Below are 25,470 nucleotides of genomic sequence, written 5' to 3'. Positions count from 1 at the left end.
GTGAGTTTCATGCTATGTGAATTACTGTGTCTCAATTAAAACATTTTTAAAGCATAAAGGACACAGTAACTCTTTCAAAGAAGCACAAAGAACCCGGGCACTGACAAATAGGGAAAGAGTTAGAAAAGAAAATGACACAAAAATTAGAAACGAATTTACTAAACCTGCTAATTGGTGACAAGTCTAGGAAGGATTTACCACACGTGATGGAAACGGCAAAATGCTTTTGCTAAGAGAACGAACGTTTCTGACGGCGTTTTCTAGCGGGACGGTTCGTCATCCAGGCACCAGCAGGGGTCAGAGCGTCCACCGTGTGGGAAACAAGTAAACGCAAACCCACCAGGCGCTGGTGGCACAGCCCTGCCCTAGGCAAGGCCTCCCTCCAGGCCTCTATTTTGTGTGGCAATTCCTGGGCGGGGAAGAAACAAAGTTGCTTAAGAACATTCCCGCTCGGTCAGGGCTTATCAAGAACAGCCTGATGAAGCTGCCAGAGAAAACCGATTTGTTTCCTGAGAATAGCATTGCCATCTCTTCGTAAACCAGAGGTGGGAGGATACTGGTGGGCAAACAGAACTGTTTTTAAGAGCCCATGACCCCCGATGATGTGGAGGACCTGAGGCAGAAAGGCCGTAATTTCAGGTTGATGCGCAAAGTCTCCACCCCTTCCCTGAAACCCCCACTGTCACATTCTCAGAGGGATCGGGGCTGCCCGCCTCTGCAGCTGTGCTGACTCTTCCATCCGCCTACTGTCCCCCGGGGTGGCCCCCTCCCGCCATCACAACCCCCCGCCCCATCCACACTACCCTGACCCCCTCCTGGCCTCTGCAGAAGAATCCTGAACTGGGCCCTGCTCTCAGCTGTGCCCACCACCAGCCCCGTCTGCAAAGCAACCACCCCTGTCTCTAAAGCATCAGTGGGAACACATCACGCCCCTCCTGAGGCCTTCCAAGCGCCATCCACCTCGTGTCCGCCCTCCCCTGCTGGGCCGAGAGCCAGCGGTCCCTCCGAGAAGCTCCCTGCGCTTTCACGTCTTTCTGCCCCACGTGCTCATGGCCCAGCGCCTCCCTGCAGCCCGTACCCTGCCCTCCCGCATGGTGCGCTCAGCACCCAGGTGTGTACAGTGGGCGCTGCTGTCCCCCTGCTGTTCCATACTGTCCTACTAATGAAGTCACTTATAAAGTCGTGGGTCACGATAGGGAGATGGCCTCGGAGAATGTTCACTCAGATACCTCAGAGCTACGGCTGCGTGTGGACTAAAATCCTAACTGATTACGTGATATTTACTGAAGCAGGGTCACAGGTGCAGGGAGGTTCCATACACTATTCTCACTACTTTTGCATGTTGACTTTTCCATATATAAAACAAGACAGAACACCAATCCTGGCTACAGATGCAGGTCCAGTTAGAGCAAAGTCTTGGCCACAAGTGCATGCCTGGGCCTTCCGTACAAACGAGAGGACCACAGGATCATACCCTGAATTTTGTTGTCAAAAAACACATATGTGGTTTGTTCATCTTGGATTTTCTTCCACTCAATCCTGGGGTCATTTGTCTGTGAATCCGTAATGATACAAGATAGTTCCACACCTAATGAGCAAGGGAAGAAAGAGAACTGTCAGTGAATGTGGAACAATTTTAGGTTCACTTGTATACCCAGACCCTGCAAGCTACATGTATATTTAGGTCTGTCGTGTAGATTAAAGATCTAGCTAGCTCCAGGCTCCAAGAGACTTTAGTTTTAGCTAGAAAAACAATATAGATGATTAGCAAAGACTTTTATTAAAGAGAGCACACATTCCCCCTAATACTCTGCTTGTATATAAGAACGTTCTTGGTTGTGTAAACGCAAAGCCAGGCCAGGAATCAGGTTTCAGCCAACAGAAAGCCTGCAGAGTTGCCCGCGGGCTGCTGAAGCAGTGCTTCGCTCACACGTGCACGTCAGATGGCTGCTGGGGAGCCGGCCACCCCCAAGCCTCTTGGGCAGGACACATCCGTGTGTGTCTATCCTGCATCGGCTGCCAGATCACCAAGTGGTGCCCCTTTGCCTAAACCCTTCCTTGGACTTACTTTCAAATTCCTGTACCACTGGGTTTCGGTTGCTGGATTTGAGATTCACAGCCCCTATCAAGCAGCCTGAGGGAAAAAAGAAAAGTAAAATCAGAGACAACGCGACACTAAAAGAGCAGAGAACCCGCACTTGACATCAGACTCTCCCTTCATGGCGGCTACAGTCACGAACCACAGAGGATGTCAAATGTCATGTTCCAAAACAAAGTCTCTTAGATACAGCAGGGTGACTGCTTTCTGAGTCTGACCTTCATTGGAAGGAACCCAGGAGAAAGAGAATTCTCAGAGTGCACTTTCCTTCTTAGTCCCAGAACGAAGCCCCTAGAACTTTCAAGACCTTCCTCTAAGAATGTACTTTTAAAAAAAGGATTGTAAGAGAGAGCTACACAACAACAGACTGGACAACCCAGAAGAAATGGACAAATTCTTAAAATCATACAACTTTCTAAGACTGAATCATGAAGAAAGAAAATCTAAATAGATCACTAGTAAGGAGACTGAAACAGTAATCAAAAGCTCCCCCCAAACAAAAGTCCAGGACCAGTCAGCTTCACTGGTAAATCCTACCAAACATTCAAAGATTTGATACCTGTCCTTCTCAAACTATCCCCCAAAATTGAAGAGGACAGAACACTTCCTAACTCATTTTTCAAGGCCAACATTACCCTGATACCAAAACCAGACAAAGATAACACACAAAAAGAAAATTATCTCTGATGAACATAGATGCAAAAATTCTCAACAAAATATTAGCAAACTGAATACAACAATACATTAAAAAGATCGTACACCATGAACAAGTGCGACTTATCCCAGGGATGCAAGGATGGTTCAACATCCACAAATCAATGAACATGATACACCACATTAACAAAATGAAGGATAAAAACCATATGAGCATCTCAGATGCAGAAAGAACATTTCACAAGGTTCAACACCTATTTATGACAAAACTCTCAAAAAAATGGGTATAGAAGGAAGCTCAACATAATAAAGGCCACAAATGACAAACCCACAGCTAACATCACACTCTACAGCAAGGGTCCCCAACCTCCGGGCCGCGGACCGGTAGGCCTGTTAGGAACCAGGCCACATAGCATGAGGTAAACGGCGGGCAAGCGACCGAAGCTTCATCTTCCACTCCCTATCGCTCACGTTACCGCCTGACTGCCACTCACATTACTGCCTAAACCATCCCCCCACCCCCAGTCTGAGGAAAAACTGTCTTCCATGAAACCAGTCCCTGGTGCCAAAAAGGTTGGGGACCACTGCTCTACAGTGAAAAACTAAAAGCTTTCTTTTACAATTGGGAACAAGGTAAGGATGCCCACTCTCACCACTCCTATTCAACACAGGAAGTCCTAGCCAGAGCAATTAGCCATTAAAAGAAAATTAAAACATCCGGGGACTTCCCTGGTGGCCCAGTGGTTAAGAATCCGCCTGCCAATGCAGGGGAAACAGGTTTGATCCCTGGTCCGGGAAGATCCACATACCATGGAGCATCTAAGCCCATGCGCCACAACTACCAAGCCTGCACTCTAGAGCCCACGAGTCACAACTACAGAGCCCATGCGCCGCAAGTGCTGGAGCCCACGTGCTCTAGGGCCTGTGCTCTGCAACAGGAGAAGCCACTGCGATGAGAAGCCCGAGCACCACAAAGAGTAGCCCCCACTCGCCGCAACTAGAGAAAGACCGTGTGCAGCAACGAAGACCCAACACAGCCAAAAAATAAATTTAAAAAAAAAGAAAAAAAATTAGGGGCTTCCCTGGTGGCACAGTGGTTGAGAGTCCACCTGCCAATGCAGGGGACATGGGTGCGTGCCCCGGTCCGGGAAGATCCCAGATGCTGCGGAGCGGCTGGGCCCGTGAGCCATGGCCGCTGAGCCTGCGTGTCCGGAGCCTGTGCTCCTCAACGGGAGAAGCCATGACAGTGAGAGGCCTGCGTACAGCAAAAAAAAAAAAAAAGAAAAAAAATTAATAAAATAAATAAAAACATCCAAATTGGAAAGGAAGAAGTGAAATTATCACTATTTGTATATGACATGATTTTATATACAGAAAATCCTAAAGACTCCACCAAAAAACTATTAGATATAATAAATGAATTCAGTAAAGTTGAAGGGTACAAAATCAACATACAGAAATCTGTTCTATTTCTAAAAATTAACAACAAGCTAGCAGAAAGAGAAATTAAGAAAACAATCCCATTTACAACTGCAACAAAAAGAATAAAATAACCTAAGAATAAATTTTTCCAAGGAGGTGAAAGACCTGTACACAGAAAACTATAAGACATTGTTCAAAGAAACTGAAGAAGACACAAAGAAACGGAAAGACATTCTGTGCTCATGGACTGAAAGAATTAACACTGTTAAAATGTCCATATTACCTAAAGCAACCACAGATTCAATGCAATCCCTATCAACATCCCAAGGGCATTTTTATTTTTCACAGAAATAGAACAAAAAATTCTAAAATTCATATACAACCACAAAAGACCCTGAATAACCAAAGCAATCCTGAGAAAAAAAGAACAAAGCTGGAGATATCACACGCCCTGATTTCAAACTACATTATAAAGCTTTAGAACTCAAAACAGCATGATATTGGCAGAAAAACAGATATAGCTCAATGGAACAGAATTGAAAGTCCAGAAATAAACCCACACATATATGGACAATTAATTTATGACAAAGGAGCAAACAGCATACAATGGAGAAAGGATAGTCTTCAATAAATGGTGTTGGGAAAACTGCACAGCCACATGCAAAAAAAAAAATTGAAACTAGATGACTATCATATGCCATATACAAAAATCAACCCCAAAGAGATTAAAGATTGAATGTAACCCATGAAACCATAAAACTCTAAAAGAAAACACAGGCAGTACGCCTTTGACATCAGTCTTAGCAATATCTTTCTAGATATGCCTCCTCAGCAAGGGAAACAAAAGCAAAAATAAACAAATGGGACCACATCAAACTAAAAACCTTTTGCACAGCAAAGAAAACAACAAAATGAAAACACAAGCTACCAAATAGGAGAAGATACTTGCAAATCATATATCCAATAAGGCATTAATGCTCAAAATATATAAAGAACGATAAAAAAACCCAATAACCTGATTAAAAAATGGGCAGAGGAACTGAACATACATTCTTCCAAAGAAGACATACAGATGGCCAACAGACATGAAAAGATGTTCAACGTCACTAATTATCAAGGAAACGCAAATCAAAACCACAATGAGATATCACATTATATCTGTCAGAATTGGCTGTTATCAAAAAGGCAAGAAATAACAAGTGTTGCCAAGGATGTGGAGAAAAGGAAACCACGGTGCACATGGATAATGTAAATTGGTGCAGCCACTGTGGAAAACAGTATGGAGATCCTCAAAAAACTAACACTAGGGAGCTTCCCTGGTGGCGCAGTGGTTGAGAGTCCACCTGCCGATGCAGGGGACACGGGTTCGTGCCCCGGTCCGGGAAGATCCCACATGCCGCGGAGCGGCTGGGCCCGTGAGCCATGGCCACTGAGCCTGCGCATCCGGAGCCTGTGCTCCACAGCAGGACAGGCCACAACAGTGAGAGGCCCATGTACCGCAAAAAACAAACAAAAAACTAACACTAGAACTACCATATGACTGAGCAATTCCACTCCTGGGTATTTATCAGAAGAAAAAAACACTAATTATAAAAGATATATGCACCCCTATGTTCATTGCAGCATTATTTATAGTAGCCAAGATATGGAAGCAACCTAAGTGGCCATCAATGGAAAAATGGATAAAGATGTGGCATGTGTGATGTATATATATGTGTGTGGGATGGAATATTACTCAGCCATAAAAAAGGATGGAATCTTGCCATTTGCAAAAACATGGATGAACCTTGAGGATATTATGCTAAGTGAAATATCAGGTGAAGAAAGACAAATACCATATGATTTCACTCATACATGAAATATTAAAAAACAAACAAAATGACAAAATAAATGAACCAAACCAAACTATAACAAACATGTAGATACAGAGAACAGAGTAATGGTTACCAGAGGGGGTGGGGATGGGTAAAGGGGGTCAATATGGTGATGCGTGGAAAGTAAACTCTTGGTGGTAAGCTGCTGTAGTGGATACAGAAGTAGAAGTATCATGTTGTGCACAAGAAGCTTATATAATGTTATAAAATCAATGTTACCTCAATAAAAAAAAATTTTTTTAAGAATTTTCTTTTCATCATCTCCCAGACCTACATGGGCCTTCTTGTCATTCCTCCCTCCTGCCTGGTACCTTCCCCTGCATGATGGCATGGACATTCTGGGTACAGTTACCAACCAGGTAAGAGACCACCTTGCTGGATTAGCTGTTTATCTAACCCGTGATTTCCATCCATTAAAAAGTTTGCACCAGTCTTTGGTAAAATAAGAAAAATAACAACATGGCGATTTTCATGAAGCTTAGCTGAATGAAGCTATCGATGGAATCAAAATATGCTATTTGCATGGTGATCTCTTTCAAAATTAGCACCTGACTATCCACGTGTTTAAACAACGCTGAAATCAGTTATCATGGTCTCAAAATGTCTTAGCTGATTTCTTGGAGACAAGATCAACTAGGTACATTGACCACCTACAAAATGTCATTCTTCAGCTATTTGGCCTCTAGGAGAATATGCCATCCCCAGAGAAGGCCTTCCTACGTTAACCCTCATTAAGGTCCCTGGACCTCAGCTTACCACACCAGGTAAGAAAATGTGAAGACTTGTACTCTGAGCTGCAGGTCACAACAATCCATTTTTTTTATTTTTAAATCTTATTTAATGGTTCGGCTACATGTATACATTCCAAGTATGTGTTTTGATGCTTTTTGTCTTATTTAGTACGACTTCATTAATTACAGCAGAAGCCTTAAAGAATGTAATAATAGGGATGAAAATCAGAAGTATAGGGGCTTCACTGGTGGCGCAGTGGTTGAGAATCTGCCTGCCAATGCAGGGGACACAGGTTCGAGCCCTGGCCTGGGAAGATCCCACATGCCGCGGAGCAACTAAGCCCGTGCGCCACAACTACTGAGCCTGCGCTGCACAACAAGAGAAGTCACAGCAATGAGAAGCCTGCACACCACAACGAAGAGTAGCCCCCGCTTGCCGCAGCTAGAGAAAGCCCGCGCACAGCAACGAAGACCCAACAGAGCCTAAATAAATAAATAACTTTAAAATTAAAAAGAAAGAAGAAGTATAATATACTTGAACTGTCATTAGTTGCTAAAACAGTCACTTCTACTTTAGATTTCAGATCCAGGACAAGTGGCGCCTGCTCTGTTTTGTTTTGTAACCACGTGCTACTCCTTTTGGGGAAACCCACCCACACTAACGCAGCCCTTTCCACTGCTCCTTCCATCCAGAAGCCCCCAGGGACCCACTAACAGAGAGGAACACGGGACGCTCTGAGTATCTACCAAGGCCACACAGGTTCCCTCTAGGGAAAATGACCTCAGTCCTTTCAGTGCGATCACTGTAATTTAGGTGATGAGACACCAAAACTGTGGTCCCAAATGACTATGACCAGGGATCAGCTTCCGACCCAAAGGCCATCTAAGGGGCCTTGGAGGTAAGTCACCAGAGCTTTGCCTGACTGGATAATGACAGGACAACCCAATCTGAGGCTTTCTCTTGAGAAGTATGAAGCTGAGAGAAATAAGAGAATAAACTAGAGAGTTTACAGTCATGAGAGAAACAGCTGAAGTAGAGCCTGAGGACGCAGAGCTGGCGACAGATGAGCCAGGGGACAAGAAGGGGACACTGAGGTTACTCTAGTGTCCACAAAGGTCAGATTGTCACGGGGGCCAACTCTTCACAATAAACCTCTTAGGGAAACCAAGACCACTTGTTTCTTATAACCTAAAAGAAGCTAAGGTAACACAGCCCCAGATGATGGAGATAATCACCTCTTTTCTCCCCCTGTGTTGTGGCCAAGGTGAATGCACCCCAAGGCCTGACTCTCTCCTGCCCAACCACATGCGCAAGGGCAGAGCTAGACGAAGCGATGGCTCACAGCAGCCGGGCCCTGGCTCTGCCGAGGCCCCGTGCTGAGTCTCTCCTCAGCATTTCCTTCTGCTCCCAAGCTGTGCTTAAATGTAAAGACGGTTACGTTCCTTACTTTGCCCACCTTCAACAAACAGCCCAGGGTCCCACTTTAAAATACAGAAGTAACTTGTGTATCAGAACGGTGTTTGTGAGGACTGGAAGCCCCAGACCAAACGCTTGACGACATCGCAGGTAACTCCTCCGGATATGAGCCAGTGCCTGGGCATGAGGTTCTGACATAAGCCAACCTCCTGGTGCTGTCGGAATACACTGAGGCTACATTATGTAAGACTCAGCAAAGGGATTTTGGACGGAAGGAGAAAAAGGGGGAAAATCCATTACAGCATACATCACATGCAGCTGTTCCTCTTTAATTTCATACCAACCTTGGCTTGCGCCTACCAGACTCTAAGCTCTTTGGGACAATCCAGTCATTCAGCAATTTTTTATTTATTGCCTTTTATAAGCCAGATACTGGCCTAAACATGAGGGATGATACATGAATAAAAGATAAAAATCTATGCCCTCATGGAGCTTACATTCTATCAACAGTACAAAGAAACAAGTATCATACGCACTCATCTTTCTATCTTCAAATCTAGTGTGGAATGGTATTTAGCAGGGACTCCAAAAGTGTTTACCGAATAAATCAATGTGCATTTTTTATGTTCTAGATTGGATCTCCTTGAGTTTTCCAGAAAATCATTTAGTTGAATTCAGTTTGCTCACAGAGCTGTAATGTGGCTACTCTATTTTTCATCTTGCCCAGGAATCCATTATTAAATCTTGGACTTAGAAGGAATCTAAGACATGTGTAGTTGTCTGTTTCTATTCAAATCCTCCGAAAGAAATTTAAGACTGTCCTCTGGAGGCAGGTGTGGTAAGTTCCAAGTATATTGTGTTCATTTAATGTGACCTTGACCCAGCCTCCCCCAATGGTTATACAATTACAGCACAGTATCAAAACCAGAAAACTGACGCGTGTACAGTGTATGTGGATGGTTGTACATCATTTATCACGTGAAGATTCCTGTAACCACCACTGCAGTCAAGACACAGACCTCTTCCATCACCAAAGACCTCCCTCCTGCAGGCCCTCACCATCCCTCAGCACTGGCAAATGTTAATCTGTCCCCTATGGCCATAATTCTGTCATTTGGAGAATGCTATATAACAGGAAATACACAGTCGGTGGCCTTTTGAGGCTGACTTTTTCGTTCAGAATAAAGCCCTTTAGATCCATCCACCTTGTGTGTAATGACAGTTTGTTTCTTTCTACAGCCAAGCAGCGCTCCGCACCGGGGATGCACCACACTGTGTTTAACCACTCACCCACGGAAAGGCGTCTGGGTTGTTTCCAGTTTGGGGCTATGATGAATAAAACTGCTGTGACATTTGTGCACAGACTTTCGTATGAACATAACTTTCCTTTTCTCTGGGACAGATGCCCAAGAGCACAAACCCTCGTCGTATGTTGTGGCATGGTTAGTTTTTTAAAGAAACTAATAACTGTTTTCCAGAGTTGGGCTGGACCAAAAATTCACTGTAGGAAAGTTTTCTTTCTAAACTTTGGTTTTTAAACTTAGCAGGGTACACCGGACCACTCTGTACTACCTTTGCAACTTCCTGTGAATCTATAATTATTTCAACATTAAATCGTAGAACACTTCTCTATTTCTAAAATGATGATAGTGAAATCAGTATGGCATTTGGAATCGGTTGGGTATGCAAAAAACTGAAGTAACAGTTTTAAAGCATTGATATTCACAATACACCAGAAATCATATATATACTTAACAACTATTTAAACTTAGATAAAAATTTTTATGTAAGGTCTCCTGAATTCTTTCAGTGAATACATCAGTTAAAAAATCAACCGGCATGGGGCTTCCCTGGTGGTCCAGTAGTTAAGAATCCGCCTTCCAATGCAGGGGATGCGGGTTTGATCCCTGGTCAGGGAGCTAAGATCCCGAATGCCGCAGGGCAACTAAGCCTGCACACCACGACTACTGAGCTCGCGCACCTCACGCGCCACAACTAGAGAGAAGCCCACACGCCGCAACAAAGAGCCTGTGTGCCACAACTAAGACCTGACGCAGCCAAATAAATAAATGTTTTTTAAAAATTAAAATCAACTGGCATAACCGTATTCATGACCAAAGTATATAAAAGGAATACTCGTGTGGTCATGAATAATCTGCAGTGCGTTTCACTGAACAGTAATGTCTGAGGTTTTGCTTTTGGACTCTAAAAAGCAGCAGCAGCAGCAGGTAGAAAGTCGCTGTTCCTACCCAGCTGAAGGTTGCTGAACAGAGAAAACAGGAGTCAGGGTGACATCAAGATTCCCCCTTTATCAAATGTGGTATTTTTATCTCAGGAGATTCTTACAACTGAATGTGAGACGTGGGGCTCCGCCCTTTGTACTCTCACTGCGTTTTCCACTTTTCCCACTGTCTCACCATCATCACTATTTAACAATGTTTTTTATTCTGGTACAACATACAATTTACCATTTTAACCACTTTTACGTGTAAAACCTCAGCGGCATTAGGTACATGCACAATGTGTGCAGCCAACACCACCATCTGTCTCCACAACTTGCTCATCGTACCAAACAGAAACTCCATCCCCATTAAACAGCAGCTCCCCACTTCTTCGGAACCCTGGCCCCTGGCAACCTCCAGGCCATTGTCTCTGGACTTGCCTACTTGACAGACCTCACAAGTGGAATCACACAATATTTGTCCTTTTATGTCTGGCTTACTTCATGCAGGATGATGTTTCCAAGGTACATCCATGTAACATGTAGCAGCAGCCCATTCCTTTTAAGGCTGAATGATATTCCACTGTACGTATAAAGTCATCCCTCGGTATCTGCAGTGGACTGGTTCCAGGACACCCCTCAGCTAGCAAAATCCATGAATGCTCAAGTCCTTCATATGAAGTGGCCTAGCGTTTGCATATAACCTACACAACCTCTCAGGTACTTTAAATCATCTCTAGGTTACTTATAACGCCTAATACAATGCCAATGCTATATAAAAAGTTGCCAGGGTGAGGCAAGTTCAAGTGTGGCTTTTTGTAACTTTCTGGAATCTTTTTTCAAATATTTTGGATCTGCATTTGTTAAATCCAGGGATATGGAACCCATAGATACAGAGTGCTGACTGTATACCATGTCTTGTTTATCCGTTCATCTGTTGATAGACATTAGGTTGTTTCTACCTTTTGGCCATTGTGAATAATGCTGCTGTGAACAGTGGTGCACAAATATCTATCTGAGTCCCTGCTTTCAACTATTTGCGGTATGCACCTAGAAGCTTAATTACTGGATCATATTGCAATCCTATGTGTAACTGTTTGAAGAACTCCCAAGCTTTTCCACAGTGGCTGCAACCATTTTATGATCCCATCAGCAATGCAGACAGATTCGAATTTCTCCACATCCTCACCAATGTTCGTAATTTTCCTTTTTTTTTTTCAATAATATCCATCCTAATGGGTGTGAAGTGGTGTCTCATTGTGGTTTTTATTTGCATTTCCATAAAGGCTAATAATGCACATCCTTTCATGTGTTTATTGACCATTTGCATATCTTCTTTGGAGAAATGTTTACTCAAATCCTTTGCCATTTTTTAAATTGGATTGTTTGGGGTTTTTGTTGTTGAGTTGTAGGAGCTCTTTATATATTCTGGATATTAATCCCTTGTTATATATGTGCTTTGCAAATACCTCCTCCCACTCTAAGTTGTATTTTTACTCTCTTGATAGTATTCTTTGATGTACAAAAGTTTTTAATTTCAATGAAGTCCAATTTACCTATTTTTTTCTTTTGTTGCCTGCCTGTGCTTTTGATGTCACATCCAAGAAATCATTGCCAAATCCAATGTCATGAATATCTTGCACAGTTTTCTTCTAAGAATTTTATAGTTTTAAATCATATGTTTAGGTCTTTGGTCCATTTTAATTTTTTATAAGGCAAGGATCCAACTTCATTATTTAGAATGTGTATATCCAGTTTTTCTAACATCATTTGGTGAAAAGACTGTGCTCCATTCAATGGTCTTGGCACTCTTGTCAGAAATTATTTGATTATATACACAAGAGTTTATTTCAGGGCTCTCTGTTCTGTTCCATTGGTCCATACGTCTATCTTTATGCCAGTACCATACTGTTTTGATTACTGTAGCTTCATAGTAAGTTTTGTAATCAGAAAGTGTGAGTCCTCCAACTTTGTTTTTTTTTTTTCAAGATGACTTTGGCTATTCGGGTTCCCTTGAGATTCCATATAAAACTTTAGGATGGGATTTTCTATTTCTGAAAAAAAAAAAAAAATTGGGATTTTGATAGAGAATGTATTGAATCTGTAGATGGCTTTCCATAGTTTTAACAATATTAGATTTTCTAATCCATAAACATGGAGTATCTTCCATTTATTTGTATCTCCTTTAATTTCTTTCAGGAGTGTTTTTTAGATTTCAGTGTACTATGTCTTTTACCTCCTTGATTAAATTTATTCCTAAGTATTTTATTCATTTAGATACTACTGTAAATGGGATTGTTTTCTTAATTTCCTTTTCTGATTGTTCTTTGTTAGTGTATAGAAATGCAACTGATATTTATAGGTTGGTTTTGTTTTCTGTTTTCCTATTATTAGCTCTAACAGGGTTTTTTGTTTCTTTGTTTTGTTTTTGGTGTAATCTTTAGGGTTTTCCACGTATAAGATTAAGTCATCCATGAGTAGGGATAATTTTATGTTTTCTTTTCCAATTTGGACAACTTTTAAATTTCTTTTTGTTGCCTAATTGCTCTGGCTAGAAATTCCAATGTTATGTAGAACAAAAGTGGTGAGCTCTGGTATCCTACTCTTCTTCCTGATCTTAGGGAAAAACCTTTCAGTCTTTCACCATTAATTATGACACTGGCTATAAGGTTTTTCATATATCTTTTATTATGTTGAAGGAGATCTCATCTACTCCTAGTTTACGGAGTGTTTTTATTATGAAAGGGTGTTGAATTTGTCAAATATTTTTTCTGCATCAACTGAGATAATCATGTGGTTCTTTTCCTATATTCTATTAATGCGATGTATTACCGTAATTTTCATATGTTAAACCATTCTTTCATTCTGGGAACAAATCCCATTCATTCACGGTGTATAATCCTTTTAGTGTGTTGTGGAATTCCATCTGCTAGTATGTTTTGGAAGAATTTTGCATCAATGTTAAGGAATATTGGTCTATGGCTTTCTTGTAGTGGCTTTGCCTGGTGTTAGTGTCAGGGTAATGCTGGCCTTACAGAATGAGTTAGGAAGTATTCTCTTCAATCTTTGGGAAGAGTTTGAGAAGGACTGGTATTAATTCTTTAAATGTTTGGTAGAATCCATCAACGAAACCACCAGGTCGAAGCTTTTCTGTTTTTAATTACTGTAGTTCTATTCAGATTTTCTACTTCTTAATGACTACATTTTGCTAGATTTTATGTTTTTAGGAATTTGTCCATTTCATCTAGGTTATCCAACTTGTTGATATATACTTGTTCATAGCAATGTCTTATAATCCTATTTATTTCCATAAAATCAGTAGTTATAGCCCCACTTTCTTTGCTGATTTTAGTAATTCAAGTCTTCTTTTTTCCTTACTGAATCTACTTAAAGGTTTGTCAATTTTGCTGTTCTTTTCAAATCAGCAACTTTTGTTTTCATTGATTTTTCCCTACTGTTTTTCTTTTCTCTTTTTCATTAACCTCTGCTCTAATCTTTATTAATTCCTTCCTTCTGCTAGTTTTGGGTTTAGTTTGTTCTCCTTTGTCCAGTTCCTAAAGGTGTAAGATTGTCACTGATTTGAGATATATATATATATATATTTTTTTGAAATTTACATGTCTTAGTACTGCTTTTGCTGAATCCCACTAAGTTTTGGTATGTTGTGTTTTCATTTTCATTTTCTTCAGGTATTTTCTAACCTCCTTTTAACTTCTTTGACCCATTGGTTAAGAGTATGTTGATTTCCATGTATCTGTAAATATTCTAGTTTCCTTCAGTTATTTACTTCTAACTTCATTCCACTGTGATTAGAAAAGATACTTTATATGCTTAAAAAATTTTTTTAATTAAGACTTGTGTTTTGACCTAACATATGATCTATCCTAGAGAATGTTCCATCTGCACATGTGGAAAATGTGTATTCTGCTGTTTTGAGGTGTAGTGTTCTGTATATGTTAGGTCTGACTGGTCCATATTGTTCTTCAAGTCCTATATTTCCTTATTAATCTTCTATCTTGTCTATCTGTTATTGAAAGTAGGGCACTGAAATGTCCGATTATTATTGTAAAACAATCTGTTTCTCTCTTCAGTCCTCTCAATGTTTGCTTCATATATTATGGGGCTTAGATATTTCATGCATGTTTATAATTGTTATGTTTTCTTGGTGAATCAATATACATTGTCATTCTTTGTCTCTTGTAACTGTTTTCTGACTTAAAGTCTATTTTGTCTGATATGACTATAGCTACCTCAGCTCTCTTTTGGTTATTATTTGCATAGAATGTCTTTTTCCATCCTTTCACTTTACCAGCCTATTTGTGTTTAGGTCTAAAGTGAGTGTCTTGTAGACAGCATAAAGTTGAATCACATTATTTCATCCATTCTGCCAATCTCTGCCTTTTGACTGGACAGTTTGATCCATTTTCATTTAATTAACTGATAAAGGACTTACTTTTGCTATTCTGCTACTTGTCTTCTGTGTATATTATTCTTTTGTCCCTCATTTCATCCACTACTGCCTTCTTTCGTATTTTGTTGATTTTTTTTGTACTGACACATTTTGATTCCCTTCTCATATCCTTTAGTGTATACTCATGATAACCAAACTTTGTGGTTATCATGAGGATTATCATAACATCCTAAAATTACGAACTTGAATTGATACCAATTTAACTTTAATTGTATACAAAAACTCTGTCCTACCGCTTATGTTACTGAAGACACAAATTACGTCTTTGTACATTGTGTGCCTTATCAATAATGGATTTATCTTTTAAATTCTACAGAAATAAACAGTGCAGTTACAAACCAAAATTATAGTAAGACTAGCATTTATATTTGTCCATTAATTACCTCTACTGGAGATCTTTAGATCTTCATACAGCTTTGAGTTACTGTCTAGTGTTGCTTCATTTCAACTTGAAGGATTTCCTTTAGCACTTTTTGTAGAGCAGGGCTAGTGGTCATGAACTCCCTCAGCTTTTGTTCTTCTGGGAATGTCTTAATTTTTCCCTCATTTTTGAAAGTCAGTGTTGCCAGATATAAAATCTTCTGTTTACAGTGTTGTTGTTGGGTTTTTTTTTCTTTCAACACATTAAATCTTTCATCCCACTGTCTTCTGGCATCCAACATTTCTGATGAGAAATCAGCTTAAGATCTTGTTGAGTATCCCCTGTATGTAATGAGACACTTCTCACTTGCTGTTTTCAAGATTCTCTCTTTGTCTTTAGCTTTTGACTGTTTGATTATAATGTGTCTCAGGGTGGGTCCTCTTGGGTTTATCCTACTTAGAGTTCACCGAGCTTCTTGAATTTGTAGATAAATGCCATATGTCAAATTGGGGGAGTTTTCAGCCATTATTTCTTCAGATAACCTTTCTGCCTCTCTCTCTCCCTCTTCTCCTGGGACTCCCATAAAACATATCTTGCAATTATACCCCAATAAAGATGTTTAAAAAAAAAACATATCTTGGTCAGCTTGACAGCACCCCACAATTCCCTTAGGCTCTGTTATGGGGTGAATTGTGTCCCCCTGCCACCCAAATTCATATATTGAAGCCTTCACCCCCAGCAACCCAGAATGTGACTATATGTGGAGATAGGGTCCTTAAAGAGGTAATAAGTTAAAATGCTGTTAGGGGCCCTAATCCAATCTGACTAGTGTTCTTATAAAAATAGATTAGGACACATAGAATGATGTGTGTGCAGAGGAAAGACCATGTGAGGACACAGCAAGAAGGTGGCCATATGCAAGCCAAAGAGAAGCCTCAGAAGAAATCAACTCTGCCAATATCTTGATCTTGAACATCTACCCTCCAGAACTGTAAGAAAATAAATTTCTGTTGTTTAAGCCACTCAGTCTGTGATATTGTTATGGCAGCCTAGCAAACATACATGCTCTGTTCACATTTCTCCATTATTTTTCCTCTCTTCTCCCAGACATGATAATTTCAATTTTCTTATCTTCTAGTTCACTGACTCTTTTGCCTGCTCAAATAAGCTGTTTATCCCCTCCAGTAAATTTTTCATTTCAGTTACTACACTTTTCAGCTCCAAAATTTCTTTTTGATTCCTTTTTATAACTTTTCTCCTTATTGATACTTTGTTGCTCATATAATGTTTTCCCTTAGTCTAAGCATTAGTCTAAGCATATTTAAGACAATTTGTTTTTGTCTAGTAAGCCCAATATCTGGGCCTCCTCAGAAACTGGGACAGTTTCTGTTCATTCATTTTGCTCTTTTGAATGAACCACGTTTTCCTGTTTCTTTGTATGCTTTGTGATTTTTTTTGGTTGAAAACTGGGCATCTATTATAAAGCAGTTTCTCTGGAAATCAGATCCTGTGCCCTGTGTGTGTGTGCGCACGCATGCGCACACACGTGTGTATTCAAAATTATTATTGTTGAAGGCTATAGGAGTGCATTTGTTTTGAGTTCCAAACTTTTTTCTCAAACACTATTTCCTTTCAAGCATGATAACTGAGGTTCCTTTACCTCATCTTCAAATAACATTCTGATTAAGATTCCCTTGAATGCCAAGAGCTAAAACAAACAAAAACACCGGGAGGGAGAGAGGGAGGGAGGGAGGGAGGGAGAGAGGGAGGGAGGGAGGGAGGGAGGGAGGGAGGGAGAGGGAGAGAGGGAGGGAGGCAGGGAGGAGCCCCCTCTCCCAAGTCTTTGCAAACTGGCTCTGTAGGTACTCCTTCACCTCTCAGCTAGGCTTGCTCAGAGTGTAGGGGTCACCTTGAGATGCGATGTGGTTGCTTTTGTCCTACCTTCCCTGTCTCACCACAGTTTCTCTCCTGAGCCTCAGATGGCCTGTTGTGTGCCTCCCCCAGAATCTCTTCAGGCAGTTGTGGGTTTGTCATCCCCTTGTAGCTCTTACAAGCAGTGCCTGCTGCCTTTCCCACCTACATCCCAAGGAGACAAAGACAAGCCCCTCGTCTCAGTCTTTCAGGTATCCCCAGGCAGGTGAGAATGATGGACACAATAATTTGCAAATAGGGTTTGCTCTGCTCCCTCCAATTTGGTGGGAGGAGGGGAGGAGGATGTGCTGGGTAGACGGTGGGGCAAGGTTGAGAAAATGTCTCATGAAACCTTCCTACCACTCTGAAGATCTTTTTTTCTTGATCAGGTGTTGACGTGGTTGCTATAAACCTTCGACTGTTTCCAGATCTCCTACACAGTTGTTTCAGCTCCTGTTTGTTTCTCCAATGTTTCTGTCGGGGAACAAGGGCCTGGAGTTTCCTATTCTACCTCTTCCTGATTTCACTGCAGGTGAAAATTGCTGCTTTTTTTCTTTTTTATTTCAGCCATTCTTATGCATCTCCAATTCCCTACCACCATACCTGACATGCAAGAGTTTCTGGAAATGTAACCGACTGTGAGGAAGAGAGACACGATTTCAATAGAATATGATAAATGTCACAAAGAAGCCTGCAGAGCACAGTGAAGCTGGCCGGAGAACCAGGATCCAAGCCCAGGACTGTCCAACTCACCATCTTTGCTCTTTTGGTGTCACTTCTGACAGTGCACCTCTCACTGTAAGTTGGGAAACTGGCAGGTTTGGTTTCCATGATTTCCCAGGATTCACTGCATCAAGTAGGACTGACAAATGTGTTTTCAACACAGAAGAACTAGGCGGTCCAGTCCAGAACAGAGGACTGATCCAATCAGTCTTGGGCTTTTAATTTCATTTTCAAAGCTCTTCTATATGCTAAAGCTATGAACTACTATCAAGAATCTGGGCCCTATTTTTTTTTTTTTTTTTTTGCGGTACGCGGGCCTCTCACTGTTGTGGCCTCTCCCGCTGCGGAGCACAGGCTCCGGACGTGCAGGCTCAGCGGCCATGGCTCACGGGCCCAGCCGCTCCGCGGCACGTGGGATCCTCCCGGACCGGGGCACGAACCCGCGTCCCCTGCATCGGCAGGCGGACTCTCAACCACTGCGCCACCAGGGAAGCCCTGGGCCCTATTTTTAATACTCCTATTGACTTTCAGTGTGATTCTGCACCCCTCATTTTTTCCAACTATAAAATATTACTCTTTACCCTTCTTTCACCAATAATTGATGATAAATAAACATTTAGAAGAGGGGTCATTTATTATCATTGTTATTATTATACTTGCTTTATAGGAACCAACATTCTTCTAGTGGCCCAAGGAACAGTAAGTTTCATACTTAATGGCTTTAGGCCAGAGGCCAGAAAATATATTAACCCTGGATACCATGAGTGGAATAATACAAATGAGAATTCCAAGAAAATTCAATACAACGTCTAAGACACGAGAGGGAGAGACAGGCTAAAAAAGAAAAAGGAAAGAAAGAAGGGGAACAAGAAGAACTGAAAAGGAGAGGACTGAAAGGCGGTGAAAAAGAAAAAAAAGAAAACATCAAAGTGATGATTCCTGGCTTTACACTAAATCCAGAAATTCTAAATTTTTGAGCATCAAAATATGCTTGAATTCATAGCTGGCAGAGGCTGTTGGTCTTCTGGCTCGATGGTGTTTAATCCCAGCTGGGGTACAGATCAGTTCTGAGGATGCAGACACTGAGGTCCACTCCTGGGAGGGCCATCTCTGCAAGTGAGCAGAGATGACAAAGGATTTATGAAACCACACAGAATGGCATTTCCAACTATGTTAAGGAGAAAACCTGACCTCAAGCTGGTGTGTTCTCCAGCTGATAATAATTACAAAAATATACCAGCTCAGTGCTGAGCCAAGGCTAAAACCCAGGAGGGAAAACTTTTTTTTCCTTTCTTTTTTCTTCTTGTAAATAACACCCAAAAGGCTCTGATTTTATTTTTACAAGCAAAAAATACCACCACTTGGCTCACTGTGAGAATTGATACGTGCTTTCTGCCCGGAGGTACTTCATACCAACCGAACAGCCACGCTACCACACACCAGGGCAGGGAGGGCAGGGTCAGGAGCTGAGGATGCATGCGGGGACAGGATGGCCAGCCTCGTGGGTCTCCCTTCCTGTTGTTGTCCTCTGTGCCCTTCTTCATGTTATTCTAGGAGCAGCAGTGGTCACTCTATTCTCCACTGGGCCTACTTGTTTGAAAAATATTAAACTAAGCTGTATCTCCAGAGGCATCATGCTTTGAAGTGGCTTATTACAATGGCGTTATTTACTCTTGAAACCACGCCCATCAGAGGTGGCACCGTCCAGGGCTGGGGACAGAGGTGAGGATGATCCCGACTCCTTCCTCAGCTCACCCTTCAAGACGGTGAGGGTGAGTGGCATTTCCAGGTTACGAAGCAGCAGCTAAGGGACTGGCCTCAGGGGAGGATGCAGCTCGTCCTCTAGCTCATCCTCAGACTCAGTCCAACTCTCTTCCCATTTCACTGTACTGTCTACAGTTCCTTCTCTTCCCTGTGACTCCATGAAAGAATTCATTAAAATGCGGTCAGGGGCTTCCCTGGTGGCGCAGCGGTTAAGAATCCACCGCTAATACAGGGGGACATGGGTTGGAGCCCTGGTCCGGGAAGATCCCACATGCCGTGGAGCGACTAAGCCCGTGCGCCACAACTACTGAGACTGCGCTTTGGAGCCTGTGAGCCACAACTACCGAGCCCACGGGCCTAGAGCCCACATTCCACAACAAGAGAAGCCACTGCAGTGAGAAGCCCGTGCACGGCAACAAAGACCCAACGCAGCCAAAAAAAAAAAAAGAAAACGCGGTTGGTTTTATGTGTGATGCACACGTGACAAGAAATGTGGCAGATGACAGAAGTCTGAGGATTTGTCCTCTACAATCTAACCACTTATTTCCCCAAATGCTAAGTGACACTAAAATGGCCCAACGGCCAGGTTACCTCTGCTCTATGGATGCCCACCACACCCGGTTACTAGAGCGGCAGGAAGGACCCACCCACTCTCCTAAGGCCCAACAGTGGTAGAAGCAGCAGGGCCTGGGGAGGAAGAGACAGAGCCAAGATTCAGAAGGGTGACACGGGGAACACGCCCAGGCCGTGAACAGCAGCGTCCGGCACAAGTTTTCTAGTAGGAAACTAGGGCTGACCAAGGCTGACTGCTGTCCTGGCTCGTCAAAGACGTCCTGAGCCATCTCCACTACTCGTCCCCAGACCACCCAGTAGTGCCCCTTCCTGTATCTGTTTGCCAAGCGTGAGGGACAAGGCACTGCTGTGAGGGAGGGCCCCAGCTGGGAATCCCGCCTGGAGGACTTAGAGACAGGCCCCCCGGGTCAGGAGGCCTGCACTCAGACACGGACGACAGAGTCATGCACAAAAAGGGACCCAAAGGGCCCTGCGGCGCGGGCTCAGCTGGAAGAAACAGAGTGATGGCGGCAGGGCAGGCACACGGAGGCATTGTCTGCATAAGTCAGCGCCCTGGACACCAGCCTTTGCCCCTTGGCTGGGGTGCCCGGCACGGCAGATGCAGAGTAAGAGCCAGAGGACCGGGGTCCGTTTCTAAGTTCCAGTATCATCTGGCTAAGCAACTGGGCTCCAGGATGTCAAGGACCCCACCCCTCTGGACAGTGGTCTGCAAGGGAAACATGCTCTTCCTGAGACGACCAGGGTGGGCTGGGGCAGGGGTGCCGCATGGAGAATAAACTTCACCACCAGCAGGGCTCCGGGAGAGGAGCTGCCGGACGGGCAACGCAAGGCCTCGAGGCACACAAGGAGTCGGGGCGCATGCGGGTCCGCTGCTGCTTGCGGCTCAACCACGACGATGCTGAAAAGGATAACTGAACCGCTGGGGCCTTTTCCCGGAACAGGACCGATGCCCAGCTTGCAGGATGACCTAACACGGAGAGAGGAACCAAGCGGGAGGGAGTGGGAAGGCCCAGGTGCTGCGGGCGTCTCATCCTGTGCGTCGGCTCCAGCCCCCCAGCTCCCGTCGTGGGGCAGGGGGACTACTCGAGCCCAGCTGGTTCACGTCTGTGAGCGCAGAGCGAGAACCAGAAGCCAGTTCCTACTTCCCTGCTCTGGCTCACACAGTCTCTTACGAGAAGGAACACGCCCAGAACCAGAAGAGACAGCAACAAGGGTGTGTGAGGGGGATCGGAGCTTAAGGAAGCCCGGGTCAGACCCGGAAGCCCAGCTCATATCCCACGGTTCTTCCGGACCTCCCTTAGCCGAGGCGCAAGGGAAGCGGCCTTGAGAAAGCCTCGGGAACAACGGGCCGATGGCATCTCCAGCAGCCACCCTTTCCCGCCGGGAAGCTGGGGGAGTGGAGGGGCAGGCAGATGGGGAGGAGGCCATGCTGCGCCCAGTGGCTCCTGGCCCCCCGTCTGCCCGCCTCTCTCCTGGTCTGGAACCATCCCAGCGGCTCTTAGAGACAAGTACAGTTTCTTACTGCGGTTGCGGGAGACCTTTCAGAAATCGTGCCAGGGCCTGGGGGCCTGGTGCCAGGCAGGCTGTGGGGGGATCACCTCAGGGGGCCCATTTAAAAGCCCGCTTCCCAACCCCCCTCCTCGGCCCGAGAGCACACGCCCCAGATTCTAACTCAGCAGGTTAGGAAAGGCCCGGATCTGTGTCTCTCCAAGCCTCTCACGTGATTCTCACGTGTGGCCCATCTGGCAACCCCACTGAGCCCTTCATGAAGTCAGGGCCACCCCAAATCGAGAGCCAGGTCCACAGAGGCACAGCCCTGGGGCTGGGCTTGAGGACGCTGCCTGCTCCCCTTTACTTTCTCAAGAAATTACTAACCACACAGTGCTTGTGAATCCTCAGGCAAAGGAACTAATAACAACAGAAAATATTATAAAAAAGTACATTTAGGGCTTCCCTGGTGGCGCAGTGGTTGAGAGTCCGCCTGCCGATGCAGTGGACATGGGTTCGTGCCCCGGTCCGGGTAGAGCCCACGTGCCGCGGAGCGGCTGGGCCCGTGAGCCATGGCCGCTGAGCCTGCGCGTCCGGAGCCTGTGCTCCGCAACGGGAGAGGCCACAACAGTGAGAGGCCCGCGTACCGCAAAAACAAAAAAAGTACATTTAAGCCGGAACAGCTGTGGAGGTAAGGCAGTCTCGGCCCCAGGCTCCATGACTCAGCAGAGCCTGCCTTGCTGTGGTCAGCTCTCCCAGGAGCCCACGCCGGTGCTCGCGTCCCGGCGCAGAGTGAGACCAAGGGAAAACGAAATGCCGACGTCCACCACTCAACCCACATCCAGACACATCAAGGTGTGAAGTGGAAACTACCCGTCTTTTCCTCCTGTGGAAACAAAACCAATCTGAACACAGCAAGACAGGCCTGCCGGCTCCTGGATGGGCACGGGGTGAGGGCCTTCCTTCTACCTTCAACAGCACCTGAGATCATTTAACTGCAGAGACAGCTCTCAACAAGAAGTCAAACTGATTTGGGTTTCTATTCATTACTGTAAACTGAGAGCAAAAAGCAGCTCTTTTAGAAAATGTTTCCACTCCAAGTCACATGTGTGTCTGGCTCTGTAAAGAGTTATATTTAGCCTCTGACATTCCATCCAGCATGTCCCCCGCTCTCGACCAGGCCTGGAGCAGTGCGGGCGCACGGTGTCTCCACTGCGGGCCTCGCTGCTCCCCCGGGCTCCAGGCTAAATATAAACGGCAGTGCAGGCTCTCCAGCGAGAACACTGCGTGGCCATCCTCAAGACAACTTCTGTGTGCTTGCTTAGCAGAACCCGTCCTAGAGAAGAAAGTACCCCATACCACAGCATGTTTTCAACACTGCTCTGGTTCCTTAACCGATTTTTAGAGGAATTTAAGAGCAGGGGGAGAAGTCCATGTCAGTGATATTTTCCAGACACACAGCAAAGAATCCACAGTAAACCCATCAAATACGGGCTCTGACAAGAACACAGGCAGCTGAAGCTCTGGTTAGAGATGGCCCGTTGTAGGGCTTCCCTGGTGGCGCAGTGGCTGAGAGTCCACCTGCCGATGCAGGGGACGCGGGTTCGTGCCCTGGTCCGGGAGGATCCCACGTGCCGCAGAGCGGCTGGGCCCGTGAGCCATGGCTGCTGAGCCTGCGCGTCCGGAGCCTGTGCTCCGCAGCGGGAGAGGCCACAACAGTGAGTGGCCCGCGTACCGCAAAAAAAAAAAAAAAAAAAAAAAAAAGATGGCCCGTTGTTACTCTGGCTAAACTACATTGTTATCCAAAGAGACCCTTAAAACTAAAATATAGGGCTTCCCTGGTGGTGCAATGGTTAAGAATCCGCCTGCCAATGCAGGGGACACAGGTTTAAGCCCTGGTCTGGGAAGATCCCACATGCCGCAGACCAACTAAGCCCTTGCGCCACAACTACTGAGCCTGCGCTCTAGAGCCCGTGAGCCAAAACTACTGAGCCCACATGCTACAACTACTGAAACCCGCGCGCCTAGAGCCCGTGCTCCGCAACAAGAGAAGCCACCGCAATCAGAAGCCCACGCACAGCAATGAAGACCCAGTGCAGACAAAAATACATACATACATACGAAAGTATAAAGAGACCCAACCAAACATCATGGAATTCCAAATAAATCTGGCTGTGATGGTCCAAGTGTCAGCTTGGAGGGTGTTTTTGGATGTGATTAACATTAAATTGTGAACTTTTAGTGCACTGCCCTCCATAATGTGGGGGGCCTCATCCAATGAGTTGAGGGGCATGAACAAATCAAAAAGACCAGTCTCCCCAGGCTGGAGGGTGTTTCTCCACCAGACGGCACCCTCAGACCTCCTGGGTCTCCAGCCGGCAAGCCCGCCCTGCAGAGTGTCAACTCACCAGCCTCCATAATCACACAAGCCAGTTCTTTATAATCAATCTCTTTATCTGTACAGAAGATATATACATAAGGTAAATAAATTCTACTGTGTTCTATTCACACACACACACATCCTGTTTGTTGTGTTTCTCTGGAGAGCCCTGACTCATACCCTGGCCACGGCGTGTCTTGTTCTAAATCCCGAGTTTATCGGAAACTGCACATGTGCCCCATGAAGAATGCTCAGTGGCGACACTAGACAGTCTCGGCACGGTCACATCCTGCTCCAGGGATCGGCTCAGCAGCAAGACGTCAGCTGAGGCACTACTGACGTGAGTTCACTTAATTCTATCTCCAAGCCAAAGCCGTGGAAGATTTCTGACCATGAGTCCGACCAACCGGGCCAGGTCAAAGCAGATACAAGTCCATCAAGAGGTCACCTGGACAGAGTGTCTGAAGAGCTAATGCTCTGGAGGGACCCCCCTCCTTCTTTCATCTCAGGCACGGTCCAGGGAAACCGTCCGGGGTTACCGAGGGAGGAGTCCCCGTCACTAAAGGAAGCCGAAGGGGACAACCGGGGGGAAAGAGGGAAGGGCTGGGTCCTACACGCCCATTGGCATCAAACCATTCAGTAAACCAGAGCTTGGGGAGTCGGCCCAGAAGGGCAGAGGAAGGGGGGTGCAGCCGAGCAGAGTGGGGTGGAGGCAGAGGGCCTGGGAGAGGAAGGGAAAGGGCACCCAGGCAGGCAGCACGCCTGTGGCGCCAGTGCAGTGGTCCTCGGTGTCTGCAGCAGCTCCAGGCATGTCTGTGCATGGACAGAGACGCTGCAGGGCCCTGTTCTCCCCATGAGCTGGGCTTGTGCTGAAACGGGTACCAGTTGCATGGGCTCCAGTGGGCCTGGTGGACGGCGGGCACCATCGTCACATGAACCCAGCACCGCAGACCAGTCGGACCAAACGTACGCCAGCCCTGGCTCTAAAGCCCAGATCAACACACAAAAGCCTCAGAGGCACTGGGGTCTGACAAGTATGTGTGACCATCACAGACCATGTGTCAAGCACGTCATTCTGTAAAACGCCTCCTCAGGAAATAAGTCCCACAAACCTGGCCCTGAGCGTGAGCCCCGTTCTGCTATTACAGATTCTGGGGTCAGAGAATGCCAAGGGTTAGAGGACGAATGCTCGCAGCCACAGAGAAACCCTCCAAGTGTGTCTGTGCAGCCCATCCCAGAGGCGCTGGGGGTCGCCTGCTGCTTGGGTCAAAGGCCCGAGGGGTGTGTCACTGCTGAGGACCACAGTGGAGGCAGGGCACCCGATGTTTCTTTTGGCCGTGTCGGGTCTTAGCTGCCGCGGGATTGTCCTTGTGGCACGCAGG

General features: G+C 45.0%; 1 protein-coding gene and 1 long non-coding RNA gene across 3 annotated transcripts in view; one reads left to right on the top strand and one right to left on the bottom strand.

Annotated features, from left to right (window-relative positions):
- Window positions 1–25,470, bottom strand: part of JAM3 (junctional adhesion molecule 3) — a 58,589-nt gene that overhangs the window by 5,063 nt on the left and 28,056 nt on the right. The window contains exons 2-4 of one of the 2 annotated variants that reach the window (XM_049714321.1): window positions 19,301–19,470; window positions 2,069–2,134; window positions 1,475–1,588 (exon numbers count right to left, since the gene is read on the bottom strand). In XM_049714321.1, coding sequence (XP_049570278.1) covers window positions 1,475–1,588; window positions 2,069–2,134; window positions 19,301–19,427 — 307 coding nt within the window. In that variant the 5' untranslated portion in view covers window positions 19,428–19,470. The remainder of the gene's footprint in view (window positions 1–1,474; window positions 1,589–2,068; window positions 2,135–19,300; window positions 19,471–25,470) is intronic. The other variant, XM_033407035.2, reaches the window with a different exon arrangement.
- LOC117196859 (uncharacterized) lies at window positions 1,582–10,309 on the top strand. Its single transcript, XR_004477277.2, has 3 exons — window positions 1,582–6,407; window positions 8,924–9,034; window positions 9,436–10,309. It is a non-coding gene; the product is annotated as an uncharacterized LOC117196859 (long non-coding RNA).

This window comes from Orcinus orca, chromosome 8 (assembly GCF_937001465.1).
Source record: "Orcinus orca chromosome 8, mOrcOrc1.1, whole genome shotgun sequence".
NCBI classification, from domain to species: Eukaryota; Metazoa; Chordata; class Mammalia; order Artiodactyla; family Delphinidae; genus Orcinus; species Orcinus orca.
Note: the sequence above shows the minus strand (reverse complement) of the source record. Positions and strands in the feature narration are given on the sequence as shown.